Source organism: Falco cherrug, chromosome 10, assembly GCF_023634085.1.
Source record: "Falco cherrug isolate bFalChe1 chromosome 10, bFalChe1.pri, whole genome shotgun sequence".
Taxonomy (NCBI): Eukaryota; Metazoa; Chordata; class Aves; order Falconiformes; family Falconidae; genus Falco; species Falco cherrug.
In genome coordinates this window covers 3,510,334-3,531,484 of record NC_073706.1, presented here as the reverse complement: position 1 = coordinate 3,531,484, position 21,151 = coordinate 3,510,334, and the positions used below count along the sequence as shown (strand labels likewise).

At 41.7% G+C, this 21,151-nt stretch overlaps 1 protein-coding gene across 2 annotated transcripts in view; it reads right to left on the bottom strand.

Annotated features, from left to right (window-relative positions):
- PTPRT (protein tyrosine phosphatase receptor type T) overlaps positions 1 to 21,151 on the bottom strand; it is a 453,418-nt gene that overhangs the window by 84,902 nt on the left and 347,365 nt on the right. For both annotated transcript variants that reach the window (XM_055722799.1, XM_055722800.1), the window contains exons 12-13: positions 9,906 to 10,179; positions 1,147 to 1,183 (exon numbers count right to left, since the gene is read on the bottom strand). In XM_055722799.1, coding sequence (XP_055578774.1) covers positions 1,147 to 1,183; positions 9,906 to 10,179 — 311 coding nt within the window. The remainder of the gene's footprint in view (positions 1 to 1,146; positions 1,184 to 9,905; positions 10,180 to 21,151) is intronic.

Here is a 21,151-nt window from a genome sequence, read left to right as displayed (position 1 = left end):
CAACTGTTAGCTGGGGCAGCTTTGAGCCCTCTCAACTCCTCTGTAAGTGCAAATGCAGAGGTGATCAGGAGAAAGTACCTGGAAGTAACCGGCTTCTGGTACTGCACATGACAGAAAGGAGTGATAAGAATGGAAAAAATGGGATGGTGCCTCAAAGGAAACAGGAAAGTCATGGGTTCCTGCCAATTTAGTTTAACTCTTGGAAGACTCCACAGGCAGTAATGCAGTTATTTCACATTACAGCAGAGCAGTGAGAGCACAAGACAGCAACCCTAAGTTTTGGAAACTGAGAACTACCTGTAGCACAGCCACGGCAATTACCCGATCCTTCCCTTACAGCTCAGTTTGAGACTACAGCACGTATTGAGCAAGTCTTTTTACAGCTACTCCTCTGTGTTACAAGTAAATTGGTTTCTGACACCTCTGCTGGCAAAGGAGCCCCTGGGATAATTTTGAAGTCCTTAGAAGAGTTGTTATAAAGCAACTCTGAACTCCAAGGAACCCAGGCATTGTCACCATTGGTCCCTCAAGAGTTACACCTCGTGAAGCAACCTGGTCATCGGAGCACTGCATCTTAACAGGACTTGTCTCGGGTTTGCTCATTCTGGTCTATTTGACCTATCAGTTCGGTCTATTCTGAACTAACTGCAATGAAAATAAGGAACGTACAGTACTAGTTTGTTGAATTATACCATGAAAGTGGTGTGATACAAGAACTGTGTCCCACTGTCCTCAATGTTAGGCTTATGAGAGATCTCTTCTTTTCTGCTTTATACAGTTATGGAAAAAACAAATTTCGTAGGAAGTTAACGTTGCTTTTTCAGTGATGTTCTGCTGATAGCAAGAACAGTCCTCAGGACTGGAAAGCTGTCAACAGAACAAGGGAAAGGAGGAACCGCAGGGACAGATACCTTGTCTTTCAAAAAAATAACAGTCCACACATCTAGTAGAGTGGTTCTGGAAATTGTCATTTTGCCTTTGTAATCTTCCTTTAAAAAAATAAACCAAACAAAAAAACAAACAACAAGAGGAGGTGGGCAGAGAGTGGTGTTTGTTCTTTGACTACTAACTGTAATCAAATTGTGTCACCACTGCAGCTTTTACATTACTGGCATTGTGCTTTGCAGGAGAGAGACACGCACATACCTTTTGTTGCCAGCCGGACGCAGTTGATTTTTGTTTCCTGAAAAATAAAATAAAAAAGAAAAGGAAAACATCAAGGTGTGTAATTTGCCCATCTACAATAAACATACATCCCTTTAAAAAGGTACTAAAACAAATAAGCATTTTTCTTACACTTCATCTCTGTAAATACCACCAACAGTTTTACTTGCATAAACCACTCCATACCAACGGACTTGCCTACAGCTGCTTCTCTAACTGCTGAGAAGTTGAGTGACAACATGTTTTTCCACACTCAATGTCTGAGTGATGGGTCCCACGTAACTGCCTGATTAACTAATAGCATTTACCAGTTAAATGACCTGATCTATAACAGGCAGACAAGCCTTGGGTCAAAAGTACATGCAACTGTACATCTAATTTTCATGCACCATTACTGCAAATTTTGCAAATTGGGTATTTATTTAACACATGGCAAACAGATACTGAGGTAGTTATTCGAATATTTCATCTCTCTGATATGTATGTGAAGCAAAACAGCATGCTGTATGGCTAGCTCTGCCAAATGAGCTATTCAAATCCAACGCACACTACTGCAGCTTTTCATTGCAGAGCTGGGATGAAACCCAACACTTTTGTTCAATCCACCTCAGAGCCTGCAGATCTGCATAAACAGGAGTTTGGATCGGAACAGCAATGTTGTATTTGGCTTAACTAACAGCTCAAACTCAGCAGCCCTCTCAGGCCACCTCCGCTGAAAACACATCCTTTCTGGTATCCCCAGCTCCTCATTCTACAGCCCTTATTGGCATGGGCTGCTTCTGTCCAACGAATGACTGCCATCCAAATCTTAATGTGCTGCTTTGGTTAAAAAGCCCACTTTGTCAGACAGTAATCTGCTGCAGGGTTTTTGTAGTACTTTATGTCTTTACATGCTCCTGTACATGTCTCAAGTGTAATGAATACTGCATAAATTACCGTGTGTAACAATGCCACATTAATATGGATGCTGGCTGGGCTCTGGAAACAACAGCCTAGCAAACGCACTGCTGAGCATCTCATTCCATCCTCAAGCAGTAAGATGAACTCTGAAAGTCTGAATTTGCTCCTGCAGAAAAAACTGTTCCATCTGTGACAGAACTTCCCTGGTCTGAGCAGAAACACGCAGTCCCATCGTCGTGCCTTTCTCCTAACACTTACGCTGCACTTAGGAAGGGGGCAACGGCAGGATCCCCCCTGGGAAACACGAGAGCGATTCTCTCTGATCTCTATGCGTTCCTCAAGACACCAGTCAGCCACACCATCTGGATATAAGCAACCCTGTGTGTAGCCTAGAAATGATGAGATATTCAGAAGGACAAACTGTCCTTTTGATTTTTCCTTCAAACTCTCTTAAGGAACTTCTGGACCACCAAGTACATATCGTGTCTATTAAGGGCTTCCTTTCCGAGCCATACAGCCCTAGAGTGGAACTGGAGCACTGTTTACCCCAGTAAACCAGAAGCACCTCTCTTTGGTGCATCAACCCTTCTCCCCCTCAATATTCAACTTGCTATACAACCTGTTCAGCTGTCGGCTCTGCAAAGTCAACATAGCCATGCAACACAGCTCCCCATTCATCTCTGCCTTGTGTATAATCAGTGCCAATTGCCAGCTATTCTGGAAATCCAAAATCTTTATTGCTAGTGATGATATATGAAGCTGGGAAAACATAGCTTTACTTTCAGAGCACAGCCTCAGCACATAATGCTGGGAATTATAAGACAGACAGATCCTGTTGTAGTTTACAATCTATGAGAAGGTGACCTGGAAAATCAGCGATGAAAAATAAAAATAAAAAATCAGGATAGTATTTTTTCAGTCTAAAAGTAGGTGGATACTTGCTCACATTTTGTTGAGGAAAATTTTTGTGTGTATGAATTGCTTTCTGCTAGCTTCAAAGTCTAACAAAAAGCTAGAGAAATCAGTCAATGCTGAGAAACGGTGAGAAAACAAAACCCAAAATCTTGTTAATGATGCTGTAACTGATCTTATTTAAGCATGTGCATATTCCTGCTCCCTGCCCTCCCACAGGGTAATTTGAGAAGACAGGATGCAGTGTGTTCTGTTTGCATCTACATCTACTAATTACTGCATTTAGCACAGACAATCATAGTTATTAGAAGACCATGATCTGGCACTGCCAAAAGCAAGGGCAATCAATCACTAGAAGAACAAGACATCTGGACTTGAGAACTTCATTTCAAATTACATCTTCTGAAAAGGAAAAGATAAAAGAAAGCTGTACAGACACAAGGTGTCTGGCTACTAGGGATGGTAAAGTTTAAAGACTTGAACTTAGTCCATATTCCTGATTAGGGCTGATTATTCCATGGATCACCTCGTTGATCACCAACTGCTCATCTCTTTGGTGTCTCATAAAAATGAGATATCTTGAAATTTACTCTATTGCTCTTTGATCGATGTTGAGAATTGTTTGTATGAACTTTTCTACCAAAACCCAAAAGAAATGCACATTTTTTCCAAAAATCAGCAAAACCATTTTGCCACAATCACACTTATTTTCTGAAAAATACTGCTTTCGATTCAGACAAGGTGCTTTCCTGTACATAGTAAAGCAAGATGCTTCTCGTTAGCCAAGAGAAAAGCAAGAACAAACAACGCAGATAATTCTAAATTATCCATCCAGATGGCTTAAAGCAATTACAAGAAAAATAATGAAATAAAGGACACTAAAAACCATTTTAGAAAAACAAAAATAATTTCCCCATATTTCAGTCTCCGTGTTGTTTCTGAACGTTCTTTCAAAGGCTGCGATACCAACTTCTGATCTTATGACAGCACAGAAGTTTTACAAGGTCTTATACATCTGCAACATTCCTGACAATGACCCAAGATCCTCCATATTTGGCGTAAAGAGATCTGGTTTGTATTATGGCTGAAGTCACAGGAATAACTTATTTTTTAAGATCCCAGTAGCACTACTTCTACAGCTCTGTATCACCGCCAATATCTTATACCCAAATCATAACAGAAAAACATAGGCATATTTTAAGCAAGATTGTGGAGTGAGAAAACACTGCATGAAGACATCCTACAGCTCTTGATCCAACCTTCATTTTCCAACATGCTTTCTATCCAGAAAGCTTACCGCATATTAAGCCCATCTACGTTTTTATTAGAACATATTTACATAAGTTTGTCTTCCAGAACTTACTTCTATATGAATAAAACCTGATTACTGCGTACCTGCACTCAGGGTTGAACCCTGGCTAAATTTTTAAAGTCCCGTGAGGACTGGGTTTTGGAGTGCTGGCAGACTGTTCCTGGAGGGCAGACACGGAGCTGCAGGTAGGATGAGCTGGAAACCCTCTGGAGAGAGCCCAGATTGTGCCGAGGAGCAGGTCAAGCCCCCTCTGCCAACACAGCCCATGCACGCAGACTTGAAACCACACACCGTGAGCCTGTTATAGCATCCTTCTGAATTTTCAGATTTTTTGGTTTTTTAAACATTCTTTTAATATACTTTGTTCCTTTCTTTTTCAAAGCAAGAGAGCTGATGCTGTCTACTAATTACTTAGGTTCCGAAACATGCATCTCACTGAAGTACAGTGGATGATAAGAAGACAAGTTCTGTCTCTGTCTCTTCAGTGTTTGGATGGGAACAATTTTCTGCAGAAAAGGGCTAGGAGGGCAGCAGGACATATGTTTATGTGACAGCTGCGTCTTCACAACCTAAAAGGGCAAATGATTTTTTTTTCCCCTTTTCTTTTAAAATGACAGCTTGCTGTTTACAGACTACGAGCAACAACAAAAGAAGCAGAGCTTTTTCATCCATCTGTTTTCACACCCACCATTTTTTCTTTCCTTTACTATTATTATGACTCTGCCTTAGTTAAGCAATGCTTGCCTTGCCTGAAGAACCACCTGCCAGCAGCAGTGAGACCTGCTGTCCCCAGGCGCACCGTGCAGGGACCCCTGCACCAGGCACAGCTCCATCAGGCAGCTCAGATCAGGGACAGACAATTTGAACTTTTGCTGGTGCAGACAAGTAATTACCAACCTCCCACTTGGCCTCAGTTTCAGCTTTAGTTCCCCATGTCCCAGCTTTACACCCAGCATGTTTGCTGGCAACCTGCTCCGCACAGGATAGAAACGGTGGTTCTGTCCACTGAACATCTTAAGGAGTTATTTTTTTCCGTCCTTAACAGATTTTGCCCAAGTTCAGGGGAGCTCTACATCATGTGTCTCTTTTTTATCACACTGAAGCCTACTGTTTGCTGTCTTTAAAACTGATCATGTGCATATGTCTGTGCAAGATCAATGGACTCCCCTATAATTTCTATTGCCAGCTCAAGGAAACTGCTAGATGTCTGAGAGACTAAGCAAAAGCTAAGACTGCCTTTCCAATTACAAGCTGGTTTTAGTATCTGTGTCATTTGGAGAAGGGAGGTTTAACAAAGCAGTTAGGGCTTTTATTATTTACAATAGAAAGTTATTTCAATGTTTTACAGTCAATCATCGAATACCCGCAGCACAAACCTCTCAGACGTGAGGGAAACTGGGGGAAGATTATATTTGCTATCCAGAAAACTCTCAGGTCCACACACGCGCTGGCCCAAGATGGCCAACCAGGTGTGGGAACGGGGGCTTGCAAAGAGCAAAGTACTTCCACAGCTGCTTTATTTCTGCCCCAGCAACTCCAACGTGAGATTAAGAGGTTAATCTAAGTGAACAAAACTGTACACCCCAAACCCCACTGAACAGAGAGGTCTTCAGAGCTGTTTAATGGTTCACAGAAGCAATGCAGGTGGCCTTGGTGCCACTTCATTTTTCAGAGCATAGTTCATGCTGAACTGAAGCACCTCACTATATTTTTCCACAGGCACGAATGCCACCTCTCTGCTGGCAGCTCTATCCATACCTCCAAAACGTCCCAGAAGAAGAATGTTGTGTACTGTGAGTAGACTTGTCAGCATCTAGAAATCCAGCCTGAAGTCCCCCTGATAATAATGAACTGCCTGATTGTGCATGTAGTACAAGTCATTAGAGAGGGGAAAAAAATCAATAAGAATCTCTGTAGAGTCTATCATTCCCTCAAAAATAATATTCTCATTGATTCCTGTGGTGCTACTTTTCACAATTCTGGCCTGAAAACATCATTCACCTGTTGGAGCACCAAGCTGCAGGAGCAGCTGGCAGTGTCCCCACATCACCTCCAGCTGTGTCACGGAGCCTCCTGCCTCATCTCCCACTTAGAGGAAAAGTGGCCAAGAGTTATTGATTGCAACTGTGCCATTACAGATTTCATTTCAGCTCAATGAGGTAAAATGCAACTCCAGGAAGGATTTTTGGGAAGCTCTGGTTTCTGAGCTGCTCAAAAAATCCAGGCAGGTTTCACAGTGCAGCCGGAGAGTTCGCCCCATTTGAGCGTGTTGCTGGATCACTAACCAGAGACTGTCACCTACAATGACCCAGATAAAGAACCTGGGGACAATAAAACCTCCAACATTTAACTTTGATTATCATGTCAGTATAAGGATAAGAGAGGATAAGGAGTAACACAGTATTGCCACCCTGGCCTCAGCTTTCAGCGGGATAAGCACTGGAAGGGCTGGTGTTTTAAAGGAGCTGAGCTCAGGGAGGTTTTTCCGACAAGGAAAACTTCACGCTCTGTCAGGCAGCCATCTGTAGCAGGTGGCAGCAGGACAACTAGCAAATATCAGTTAACTACCTGGATGGCTGCGACAGCATGTGTGGAGACCCTGCCAGAGGAGAAAGAAGCCAGTTGTCCTTTATTCTCCCTGTGTCACCCCTTGGGCTAACTCCTTCTAACAATTAAGCAGTAACTAACAGCGCTTGTCACCCCCACAGTTACAAAGCCTGGAGCTCCTGTTTCCTCCCCCCCAACTTACTTCAAACTGACACATTTCGGCTCAGCATCTGGTTTTCAACAGTCCCTAGGAGAGAAACTCACACAATTTGGAAGCATTTTCTATAACAAAGCTGAAAACTATTCTGTTTCACACATGGTCTATTTAGACCCCTGTCTAGAAGCTGCACCACATTGACGAAACTTCATGCAACTGTCCACAGAAAAGAATTCAGCCAGCAACAGCGATCTCATTCAAACTCCCAAACAAGTACAACATTGCACAAGAGAAGGCAGAAAAGCTTGTGATCTGATTTTGTAGCAATTTGCCGTACTTGTTTTGCATCCAGCTGTTAATTATGTTCCTTTCACTGTAACAATCACGGCTAATGGTTGCAGAGCAGACAAGAACACCAAATGAGCACAACTCTCAATGAACAGAGGAGCTGAAACAATGCAGAACTCCTGTAACACTACTAACCTCCTCCTAATCAAGCTTTTTGACCAAATACAGAATGTTTCTTCAAATTAAGCTCTCCCTGGAGTCCTACATTTCCAAAGGAAGACGTTCTGGTTCACTGCATAAAGGTTTCTCTTTGCAGGTTCCAGGTGTGGAAAGAAGTTTCATCATTCCACAACTGTCAGTGATTAATTAAACTATAGAATACCCTAATTAAAAAATGAGCAGCAACACTCTGTTAAGTTTCTCGTGCAAGAAAACATAAGGCTGTATTTTAATTGTGCAAAACTGTTACTGTTTCAGATATTTTTCAGGTGCCCGTTATAAAAAATGCCGCGTTGCAGCCACAGTTATTAATAGGCTTTAGGAAGACTGGTAAAAGCAGCTCAGGTTATAGTCGTAAGTAAAACCCCAGAACTCTCAAATCCAAATGATACCTGTAAACAATTCTGGGAAACAAACAAACCTTCTTATTTAAAGCTGCAAAAGACTGGATGCAAATCAGACCTGATTTTTGAGGTGTGGGGCTTAAGGATTTTAGCAAGAAACAAAAAGTATCACAGCTACTCCTCTGAAGATCCATATTCTATTCCCAGACATTCCCTCTATGTTTTTTTCCCATAGCACTGCACTTCAAGAATATATAAACATATACTGCACCAACATAAAGTATTCACACAAGAGGCAATTGCTTGCTCAAATAGGAATGTGCTGTGTCTGGCAAGGACGCTTCTCATGCTCTCATAGACTGTGTATTCTTGCATACAGACTCTTTTGATTAACTTATGCTTAAAAAGTCCTTTACAGTCTTGTGTTCTTATCAGAACAGCCCAAGCAAGTCATTCTTTTTTGAGCCTTTATCATCTTGTGTGTAGAGTGTGATGCAGCCTGCCAGCTACAGAGATCCAGAAAAGGCAGGAGGCTCACGTTAGCGCTGCTTTAATCCAGAATGCCAGGGGAAGCCTACGTTCCCATTCATATAACCCATTTACGGCAAATCGTATCGTATTTAAGCAAACAATTTTTTTTCTTCCCTGGGGATCCATTCTCTAGCAATTAACTGTCTTACAAGGGGAAACTAACTAGACACAGAGACACGCATATATCACAATTTCCTTTATAAAGGCAAATCCAAAATTGAATTAATTGAGTAGTGCTGGAAGGGAACTATATCAACTAGAAAGGAAACCAAGGTGAAAAACAGCACAGTATTGGAGAGATTTGTGCTTGTCAGCCATACAGGAGAAACTGCAGGAGAAAGGTGATAAATGAAGGCTGTAAAACACCAAGATATGTTGCGAACACTCATTGGCATTTCCAGCCTGTTAAACAGCGCACAGTCCTCTATGATGCGCAGCTGTGTTTTGGGTATAAAAGATACTACCCCAAGCGTAGACCAAAGCCTACATCATCCATCTTTGATTGATTTTTCTAATTTTGCTCTTTTGGAGGTGATGTCTTAAAGAATTTATTTATATTGAAGTTAGATTCACGAAAGCACTGCCAAATGTGCAATAACAGACTCTGCTATCCCACTTCTTGATGCCATGTTAATGCTGTCAGACTCTTCATCAGGCCAGAGCGTCAAACTGTATCACGTTATGTGATAATCAAGAGCAATTAGAGGAGTCAAAGGGGAGGAAGGTGAAGGAGGGCTTAGACTGGATCTAGCCTATACGCTTTAGCTGAACTGACCTGAAACGGCAGAGGTAAAGAGGAGATCAGAACTACCCTAGGCTGGAATAGGAGGATGGAAGATGGAAAAGGGGCCTTCCCTTTTCCTGTGACGGGATCTGCTGGGGTGTTTGAGCCTGAGAATAGGGCAGACTATGTTTTCTGTGCAGTCTCCATTTTAAACCTAATATCGCAGAGTAAGCATATGTAAAAATATAGTCCAGAGTATTCAAAAGGAGGAATGCAGATGTGCACACAGTCTCCCCTGCAGTACGACTTACTGAAGCTGAAACTCCCAACAGTAAGTGCTACATGACGATGTGATCAAATGCAAGCTACAAGGTCATCCAACGTCATAGCCTTTGGGCAGTTCTCATCTCACAATGTCCCCTCTAAATTCACAAGCACTGTGAACTGGAGACTATTGGTACATTGCAGTTACGTCTTTTAAAAGCACAATAGCCCCTACTCTGACGTGCATGCATATGCAAGGGGAAAGAAAATATCCACATTCTAAGCAATTTGTTTTCTAAATCACATGCCAGCATGTGCCTTTACAGAGACTGGCTCCCTAACAGGTTTTTCATCGGATCTAGGCATCAGAAAGAGACTGGAGTGAATGACAAGTAATGGCATGCTTAATTTTCATAAAATTTCTGTAAGAGGGTAATAAGGAGGTGTTAAACTGGCATCCAATAAAGAAGGAAGGAGGAAGATGAGGAGGATAGATAGAGATGGTCATATGTACAGATCCAGTTCATTTTTCTCTGCACTTACTCCATTTGCCTTGCTAAGAGCCTGGAAGTATATGCTGTAGCTTTTCAGAGGAGAAAGCGGAGCATTCCAGTAGCCATTGTAGGTTTTGTTGTCGCCCACCGTGAAAGGCTGTGTGACGGGCAGGTTGATGGGTTTCAGCTCGGCTGCAAAGTAGTGCGGTGAGTCAAGACTGGAAGCGTTCTTGTAGCTCACTGGGACAGAGAAGCATTCAACGATGTCTGCAGCTCTCCGTGCTTTCTGCAGCTTCTCCTCCTTGACAACAAGTTGATAGACACTAGGAGGGAGAGAGCAAGGTAAGATTAGAGCCTTAAAGAATACTTCCAACCATAAAAAGAAAAGAGTAAAGCAAAATAAGAAATACACAGCTAAGGCATCACAGCCAACACAGTTCCGTACAATGTTTTGTACTGGCACACCAGTAATAGTGGCAGCGGCCACTGAAAGTTACTATGTGGGTAAGATGCTGGTCACTTGCTCTGTTGATTTAGTTGAACATTATCAAGATAAACCTTGGTGAAATAGATTTCAATCCTGTCACTCTGAGGAAAGGAGTAACTAATAAAATACCCTGTTTATAATGGATTTTTTCATGTGCTGAATAGCAGAAAGCAGATGCTTTCTTCTGCAGCCACCAAGACGAAACAAGAACTGTTTGCTTGGATCAAACGGCGCTTGCGGAGCAGGTGAAAATGGTGACAGATCCCTTTTGAAACAGTTTCAGGGTGCAAGAACCAGTTTAAATCAAAAAGATTATCACATCTTCTAAGAATGTAACTTTTTTTGGCCCTCCCTGACACCTCTTTTCGGGATATATTCTGGGCTATAGAGTTCCCTAATATTAATTCCTGATGGCAAGTGTTCTCCTACCTTCCATCACTAAAAGGCTAGCTTACATACTGAGCAGGTGGCTTTACAGGTCTCCCAATTCACTTTTGTTTCAGGAAACAACAACCCTTCATATTCTTTCCAACTCTGAAATGTTAATTATTTCCAATTTCTGCTGAGCTTTTGGCCTCTATGATATGTAATAGCAATCTTGGTATTTCTAGCTTACTATTTAAGGCTCAAAGAGGTTGCAAGGCATTCAAATATACTCTGCTGGGTTCCCCCCACCCCCCCAGGCAGTTAACAAAGCCCTTAAGTTCAATGCTGCTACAGCTGAAGCAGGTTTACTGTCTGCTTAACACCACTCACCCATTTGACAAAGAAAGATACGGCTGCAGTCATTTTACTTTTTGTCAGGATATTCACATACGCTGCCCTCACCTGTCTGTGAGACTGGTCCTTTGTTTAGTTAGACAGGGGAGATCGATTAAAAGATTGGAAATAGCCAGCAGTGTATCACTCCCCCGGCTTCCACAGGCTCATTGTTGCAGAAAGGCTGGTCTGAAAAATTTCTAGCAGAGCAATAGCTCATCAGCGCTTCTGTGGGAAGCGAAGTTCTGGCACCTCCAACAAGCAGGAGTGAAACAAAACCTAGCTCAGTCTTTTGAATTAACTGTTACTTCAGGTCTGTGGGTATCTGGCACACTCACTGTTAACAACAAGGCGGTCAGTGAATCACTTGGAAATCATTTGGCTCCCAGTGCTAGGCACAAAACCAACTAATCTTTACAAGTACGACCAATTCGTTAATTACTCGGTACTGTAGTTTTCCTTGCACAGGCTGCTACCAGCGTTTGCTAACGCAGCAGGAGCACCTACCAGACGTATGGACTGCAGTCTTTAATGATGTCCCACCAGCATTTTGGAAAACTTTCCTCAATTCCAGTTTGTTGGAGGCTTTAATATTTCAGACCTTCTCTGAGATTGATTTTATGATTTTTAAAAAGATAAACCGGTTTCCCAGCAACACTTCAAATATCGTTGAGGATCTAGTAGGAACTGTTAAGCAAAAACCTCTTTAACCTAAATCTTCTCATCAGCTTAGCAACAGAAACTTTTAGCTTGCCATTTTGGACACTGTTTACTAACAGACTATCTGCAGATTCTTACTCTGCTCCTTCTCTCTGACAATAATAAGCTATACTACTGGTAAAGTTTGCAATTTTGTTTGTCAGCAGTGTGCAAAACTGTAGCTGACATTTTTATGGGCATTTGACACATGCCTTCTGACATAAAAATGCTTGGTTTCTATTTTACCCCATTCCACATACTTGTATTTTCTGGTTATAGACAAAGTTTCCTTTATGTACATACATAAATATATATATGTATAAATATGTATTAGCCTCCTCTCAGCCTACACAGAGGCCAAGGGTTCCCTGTTCCTACCTCCCTGATACCTCCCCTAGCCCTACGCATTCTCTTGGTTGTCCCACTTGCTAGCAACAAAGTCTTGTAAATACACCGGTCTGTCTGCGGAGGAGGAGCTCCCAGCAACATCAATTGCCAGATAATGGAACTCTTTTCTCAAATGATTAGAGAACTTATTTTCCTTTGAAGACTTTCTCAGTTCCTCTCGCAGCAATTTTAATATATGCTCCACCAGTTCAGGCACTCTTTTTGTCACGAGCAAGACTTTTGATACATAGAACATAACAGATACTTTTGTCCGTATTCTTTCATATTTTCACTTTCCTACTTAGCCATTAATGTCGTCTTCCTTTCACAGGGATAACTCACTTTTTTAATGACCTGAAATTTTACCTTTAATGTTTATTCTTTGGAATAAATTGAGTTGCTCTGGAAGCACAACACTATGTTCATGAGCATTCAACTGAAATGTAATAGATGTCCCATTTGTGTTCAAGTCAAAACCCCGTTAATCTCCTGCTCAAACACTATCTCCTTTTCTATGAAACAATTACCTGAGCCAGCACTGCTGTCACTGTTCCCTCCACCTAAAAAACCGATGCTGGTGAAACTCAGCAGGGATGACTGACTGCTTGCTTGGCATGTTTCCCCTTCGTGCCCCAGCTCACAATGACGGACACTGCCTGCTCGTCTCTGTGTGCTCCTGCCCGGCTCATCACCGCCACCCTCCAGCCCCCTCTTCCCCCGAGTCTCCACGATTTTGCAGTGGTCAAGAGGCCACTCTCAAAGGAAGTGGTCAAGCAGCCAAGCACATGACTGATTTCAAAGATTACTCTGAACTGAAGATTATTACTCTGAGAAGATGTTTTCTTATCAAATGATTCTTCTGGGTCTCCCTTTCTGATATTTTGATCCCAGTAATTTGGCCTGTCTAGACCCTCCACAAGTGTAGGATTCACAGCTCACCCCTAGCTCGTACACAGACTAGCAAAGTCTCGTTTTCTTTTTTCTTCTTTTCTGCCATGTCTTTGTTTTTCAGGCTATGCTCTTTTCCTCCTGTTCTGTATTCACCTTGGAGTAGAATTTTGCTGACTGTCTTTAGGGCATTTTCAGAGACCAACTTCTCCATGTTAACCAGTGAACTGCTGAAAGGCACACCAAGTGCTCCCACACCCGCTACCATTAGCATTATGATGCTCTCATAACTGTTCGCCTTTTCATTGGGGCAAAAATCCAATGATCCTACGTCCGAATGACATTCCTGTGGGAATTCTGAGTCACAAGCATCCAATTACTCACCCTAAAGTTTGGCCAAACCATCTGCATTGCCACAACAATTCTCAAAAGAGAAAAGTAATTCAGCTTTGCTCAGAAGATGAAAACTTTCCGTGACACATTTATGACCCCTAAGATTGCAGCTGGGCACTAACTCACAACAAACCCCGTGAGCAGGAGCTGCCCTTTTGGCCCACAAAAGCACTTCAGTTGCAGTCACATCTCTGTTTCGGCGCTGAGCACGATCAACTATTTGCCACTTGTTACGACTGACAATTTTGTGATGCACAGCAGTGTGTTTACAACTAAGGGAAAGGAGGAGTAGTTTTCCAAAAAGAAGTGCTAGAGGGAAGGAAAAAGAAGCAGGCAAGGGAAATAAGGAGGAGATATCCAAACTATTATAATAGCTCTTATTCTGGCTATCAGGTAGGTGGTAACATGGATCTCCTGGGGCTCTCCCCGTCTCAAGCTTCAAAGATACTGCTCCCAGCCAGCATCAGCTAACACTGCTTTCATAGCAGGAATCAATACATCCATTGCAAATGCTCAGCTGGATAAAAGAAAGTTTCAGTGTCGCACATTGAAATTATGTTAAAAAAGACAACAAAAGTGGAGCATTAAAACTCCCAATACTATATAACAACTTCAGTACCAATAAACTGAAAGATGACACAGTAAAACTAACTACTACATTTCAATTTTTAATATTCAGCCACGTTTGCAAACGCTGAAACCAAATCCACACATGTGCATGCTGCAGGGCAATAGAAGCAGAGGTCTTGCTTTCCAAGCACTAAGCTACTCCACGTCACCTGACTGCAGTCAAGTAACGCTGCTGTCCCTATAAACCACTGGAAAGGATGGGTTTCCAAATATCCATAAGCTCTGCTTTCCAGAGATTCTCAAATCTGGGCCACTAACCAAATGCCTGTCTTGCTAGAGGGCTGGGCAGCTGACTGCCCTGTGGTGCAGCTGCACGCTGCTATTAGAAAAGGAGGCCAAGGCTAGGCTCTTTGATAAATGTCACAGGTCCTAGATAGATAAATCCCCATTACTTTTAATAGAAGTTTTTAAAAAGCTTTTGACAGCTCCAGTCTAATTGACTGATAAAGGCACCAGCCATAATGGTTGCCACAGCACAAATGTTGTCTGCAGAAGAAGAAAATGTGCTCTTATCATCATCTGCAAGGTAATCTTTTAAATGATGAGTTGTCTATTCAGTGTGGAAGTACAAGTGTGAATAATCAACATTCCAAATCACAGCCTGTTTCTGTGCGACCGAGATCTCTCAGTGCTGTTCAGACTTCTCCTTCCCCTGCTCTTGGTTTCTCTTTGTGCAGCTTGCAGCACAGCGTGATGATGGACCGAGGAAGTGCCTGTCCGCAAATCTAACCAGCTATTTAGACCAGACCCAAGTCTGGGATGTAGGATGTGCTTGAAGGTGAAGAGGCAGAGCTGAGGCAGAGCTTTCCATAAAGCATTCAGCATCGGCTCAGTGCGCTTTGGTATCCTGGCATGGTACTTTATCAACGATGTGAAATCTTCACTATACCCCTGATAACAGTAGGGTATGAAAACAAATATAATTTCTTTGTAACCTTACAGTGACCCCCTCCCCTGACTTATTAAACCTTAAAAGAAACAATGCTTCTGCAGCTTAGTACTCCCTCTGGACCAATTTTGGTACTAAATTTTCTTCATCATATCATATAAAGATTTAATATATTTTCATTTAATTTTAATATTTAACACATAAATGTATTATCAGTCACATATTATTTTCAATAATATTTTCTCCTGGGGAACAGAAGTAAGTGACAATTAGTACAGCTTGATCTCGCAGTGCATTTTTTAGCAGACTATTGTGAACAGGTTTTGTAGTTCACCTTACAGAGCAGGGGAACTCCTCATTTGTAGCTCAGTTACTTCCAGCATACTGTTTGACAGGCTACAGGAAATAAGACGGTACCAAACCGCAGTGGTTTCCTTATTAATGGTTACCTTAATACAAAGAACGAAGGACAAAGAGGAGCAAATGAAGTAAGGATAGAAAAGATACCATCTTCCAACAGCTGTGCCATCCCAGACTGATGGCATGTGGGGTGTCGCAGCTGGCATGGAGCTGGACACTGAACTGCCGTTGTTGCACCTATTCTATGGAATTAACAGATTCAGCACTTCTGAAAAGGCCATCCAAACCCCATAAAAATAAAACCCAAATGCTATCTGACAATCCACAAGACTTAATGCTGCACAGAGGTGAATAGAAGGCATCGGGTCCATACAAACAGGGTCAAAGGTACAATAATTTGGGAGGCCAACAACCAACTCAGCTTCTTTTCTCTTATTTACAGCACAATTGTTTTTAAGAGGCAAGCTCTTAAGACCACTGGAGCGTTGTCAGCATACTAGTTCATACCCTCAGCAAGCATCGCACAGAAGCCCCAGACACTGAGTGCTGATTTCCTACTGCAGAGCTCTGCAACAAACTTCAGAAAATAAATATAACTTCAGTCATCAAACACCAGGCCTGCCTGCTGGAAATGTTCACTGGAAATACACCCTCAGACCAGTTTCTCTGGATGTTATTTAAATACAGCAGTCCTGACACAAGCCAGTTTTCTCTCTTCTTTAAGTTAACATTCAAGTCACAAAATCTAGGTTACAGATATGTAACACTGGCTTTTTTATCATCTGGTTTTCCATTTAACTTCTGATCCCATCAAATTTGGTTAAGCCAATGTGAATATATTTGTATATATCCATAAAGGTTCATTGCTTTTATTCTGACAGCATGGAGCCATCTCCCAGGATACTGGATTGGGAAAGGGTTTGATGTGTTGCCTGACACCCACATTTAGAATTCAGATTAGCTATTGCTTGTTTTACGGCCAAGTTGATTTCAGTGATGCAAACTGAGACAGAAGAGTAGCGTCAACATCTTTATTTTTTCTTTCATAAAGGTATTGAAATAAAAGCCTAAATTCTGCCACATAAACAATAAGAAATAAAATAATGGGAAATCTGAGGAAATATAATGGGGATGGAAGCTGGAAATATCCTATAAAAATCGATCAGTACTCTATAAAGCTTACTCTAAAAACCCTGTGAAATTAGACAGTAAATGAGATCCTTCTTACAGTGCGCCTGCAGCCCTCCCGTGAACGTGCATAGAAGGGGTTTTGTAAAAAATGCAACGAAAACCCACTAAACTCTAAAAAAGATTTATAGAACATAAATCCCATGAAAATTTACAGGAACTAAATGGGTAATTGCCATGAAGCTTGATGCTGAGACTTGCTGTTTGGAGCACACACTGAGTCTCACAGTACTGCTTCCCTTTGGCCATAATGGCCAGTATTCCCTCACCAGGCTCCTCCTGAACCCTGGAATCCAACATTCAGGCACTCGGAATAGACTCCACAGACAGTTTCCAAGTCCAGAAAGTTTTCTGGGTTCAAACAGCTGGCCATATATTCCTGAGAATTGAGTTACCTGCTTCACATGTTACAAAATGTCACCCTTAATATCTTCAATAGCACCTTTAATCAGAAGCTCTGAAACTAATCTACAAAACATAATGAACTGAGTTTCACAGCCACCTAGGACGTACATGCAGGACCCAGTGCACTGTTCTGCAATTTTCTGTCTATTTAAGAACTGATTCGAAACCCATTAAAATCAATTAAAGATTGCTACTATTCCCATTACACTTTGGAGCAGCTCCATGCAGAATACGATACGCTGAAGTTAAGATTAGCTTTCAATAAACACTTTTATGCAGAAAACAGGGGGGGGAAAAAAAAAAAAAGAGATTGTTCTGCGATGTCATCTTCTAGAACATGCTTGGCTATGTCACAGATTCAAAAGCTAGCCTGATATGAACACTGGGCTGCACTGTCATCAATCAGCTTGTTCGCATCTGCAAAGCATTCACAAAAATAAAGCTTATAATAGTGATGCTACTCAAGGAAATAGTCTCTCATATTGCGAAGTTATTCACACCAGATCCTTCATTTCAAAGTTATTTTTGTGTGTTCTTTTAACGTTCATATAAATTAACTCTTCTACTCAGTCACTGAAGTTGAAGAATACCAACAAAATACCCAAATTCAGCCAAATTTGTAAAAATGGCATAGAAAGAAGAGATGGCAATTACTGCCATTGCTATGAAATAAACCTGCTGAGATAGAGCCAATAATAATGTCATCCATTTAATCAAGAAGGTTGGTAAGAGCCTCTTCACATTTTCTTCTAATCTCATGTTCCGTTCGGTAGTCTGGATTTACTACCAAGGCATGCTATACCCTGAAATTAATGAAACAAAGGGTAGCGATTTCACACGGCAATTCTTTTATCGGTAAAATTTCAAGCTTTGTTAAATTTCTATAGTGATTGAAATGGGCTCTAGAAAACGAAAGTTGAAAGGCTGCATCCTCCCTGTATGGAAAAGAGGTATGGTCTCATATTCCCCCAATCAGTATCAGTAACTGTGATGAGCTACCCGTGGGACAGGCGGTGGCATCTATTTAAGGAATTGTGCACTGTGTCAAGCTTAAGAAAAAAGAAAAGCAAACTCAAAATATTAGTATTTGTAGAAAAGCATCCTACCAGCATCACTATATGAAATGCAATCTCTGGTCGGAATACTTTGCCTGAAATTTCTTTGCAGTCATACTGCAGCAACACATAAAATTCCTAGAACTGACTAAAAATTGAAAAAGCTATTAGAAAGCAACAGAGTTTTTGGTTTTGTTATTGTTGTTTGGGGTTGTTTTTGGTTTTTTGTTCTTTTTTTTTTTTTTTTTTCTGGGGGGTGGAAAAAAAGTGATAATGTAATGTCAAATGTAATGTTACACAGCCTCAGACCCTAGGTGTGTAGACTTTCATCCCAACAGATGTATAAACAGTGGCATGCAGAAAGCGCGATGAGTGATTTGCCTGGCATCAGGCAGTATCAGTTGTATGTAAACAAATCCCCACATTCTTGCACAATATACCTAATTCCACCCACCAGCCAAGTATGTTCTGCCTAATGGAGTCTGGAGTTTCCAGCCTGAACATATGCTAATCCTACAGAGTCTTTCAAAAAGGCAAAATAACATAGAAAACGTCTTTGGGCATCACTAGAGATGTGACCTGCAGAGATGCAGGAGGAGCTGGGAAAAAGAGGTGTTCTGGAGACTGCCTCGTTCTTAAAACTGCACAACACAAAAGACTCAACAGGTTGTCAAACTTCCACAAACACCAGTAGTGACGCTGTGCTAATAAGCAGGTACAATGACGAGTTAAATAAACAGCTGTGTGCATGTGTGTGCATCTAAATACCCATGTGTGTGCATATGTGTGTGCATTGATACATAAATACATATATTAAAATCGGTGCTTCAAACCTCACAATGTTCCACTCACCATTACCCTTCTATGAGCGACTAATGACCACGTCTTTCCAAGGAAGGACAACTATTGAAAGAAATCTAAAAATGCAAATATTCCCTTCTGGTTCTGAGCAAGTCTAATCATGGCTGCAGTGTCTGTGCACAACAAAAAGAAACATGGCCACATGCACAAAATCTAAGTAGTTGTCAAAAAGACAACTGTATTGACAGTCAGCATTTACTGACCAAAAAGAAGGATTTGTGTGCTTAAAAGCCCATTTTTTCCCAGCTGTGTCAGTTGGTCTAATAAAAGGTGCTATCCATGCTCAAAAAATTACCTTCTTTCTAGCTCAAAAAATTACCTTCTTTCTATACCCAGACCACCAGAACACTGGTACTGCATCTATTTACTTGTATTATTTATGCATCATTATTTTAAATGCTTTAAATTCTCTCAGTTTAATCTTCTTGGAAATAAACATTTTAAAAAAGAAAGAAAGAGGGAAAAAAAAAATAACCAGAGGGCATTTCAAAGCTCTGTGCTCCACTATCTCAACCATCTCCCCATAAGCCCGACCTGGCTTGCAACACAGATTAGACATAATAGCTGCTGCTCCCCAGCAGAACAGTCCCAGCCCCTATCTCTCCAGTTCAATGTTATTTTGTGCTGGCAGATTAAAGATAATGAGTGCAGACAGATACGGCTTTCGCTGCAACAGGAGCTAATGTTAGTGGCTTTGGAGGTGTTTTTTCCCTCCTGAGCCACCTGCCATCTGTTTGATCTACTAAAAAAACCCACCCCCAAACCCTCTTTTTGTTAATGTCGCTTGGCATTAAACAGGCATTGCTGACTGCGGTCTTATCGCCATCCTCAGTGATCGCTAGTTTAAGACCAGAAGGAAAATTCAAGGACATGGAAGAGCCAAAGTGGTTCTTGAACGACCTGCGGGGCAAGGAGAGACTATGGCACGTGCTTACTGCGACTGGCCGATACCTTCTGCCATGTCCTTCATAAAAGTGGTGGTTTGGACGAGGGGATGGGTGTATTTGCATAGATTCTCAGTCAGAATTAATTTGGGTATTTCCAATGGCTTCCATGAAACTAGGTCCATTTGGACACAGAAATAACCTAGTTTGGATTTCAAAGCTTTCTCTCCCTTTTCCACAACCCTAGCTACCAGACCACAGAGGGAAAACCCACACATAAGAATCTGATGTCTTTTTTTAAGAGAGAATACTAGAAAAAATATTTTTGTTGGTTTCTTCCTATTTTTTTTTTTTTTTTACTCCCAACTAGAAGGCTTAGAAAAGCACAAGACAAAAAGAGGGAATGTGCTCTGTTTCTAAGCTCAGGACACACTTCATTACCAGTCAAGGCTCTGATGGTCGGGTAACAGTCTGCTTGCCGTTACACCATCCCTGTACAATAGAAAAGATGAGATCTCCTGGGTAAGGGCAATATAGATTTTCAGCACCTGAAGCTGCAGGCGTATCAGCCACATTCTTTCTACCTTTTCTGGACACTATGCTTTCCAAAAAGTGCAACATCATCATGCTTCTGACGCCAGGGAGAGGTCTTAAATGGAACTTTCACTACCACCTCTCCCACCCGGAATGAAGGAAAATTGAGGATGGAGAAAAGCCAGATGGAAAATCCTAAGGGTAAGGGCTTCCCTACAGCAATTTGCAGCTACTCTGTCATAATCTGTAAACATCTCTTACCCTCCACCACCACAGCGGCAATGGGGCAGATTTAAACATTAGGAAGTTGCATCTAATAATCCTGTAGTTCGCCAGCTCCCTTCAAAACTAAGCATTTTTTTTTTTTAAAACAAGAGAAACCATTACATATAAGGTGTATCCTTTGGCAGAAAACTCCCTCAAGCTGCATCAACATCAGCTCCTACAGTTACTTGGGGAACTGTCAAGCTGGGCAGCGAGGGATGTTGGCATTGCCTCCTCTTCTGTTTTGCTGTTTGACCTTTCCACGGGAAATACCGTATGTACTGCCTCTCTCCTCACCTGCCTCTTTTGCACCATGACTACTTTTAATTAAACCAGTCCTATTTCCCCCCTCCTTTTGCACACTAAGCAAATCCCTCACTAACTCCTAGCTCTGCCTTTTGCTTTGGAAAAGCGCTGTGCAAGGAGAACTGAAATTATAGAGAGGCAGAATAGCATCATGGCTGCAGAGGTTTATTCTTCTGAATAGTCTGGCTGCATTTATGATAATCCCTTCATTCCATCTGCAGCCCACGCACCGGTGCAGCAACCCCCTTTTCTAGTTCCAAGAAATTATGCATTCATTATGGAGGAAATTAACACCTCAAAGCAAAC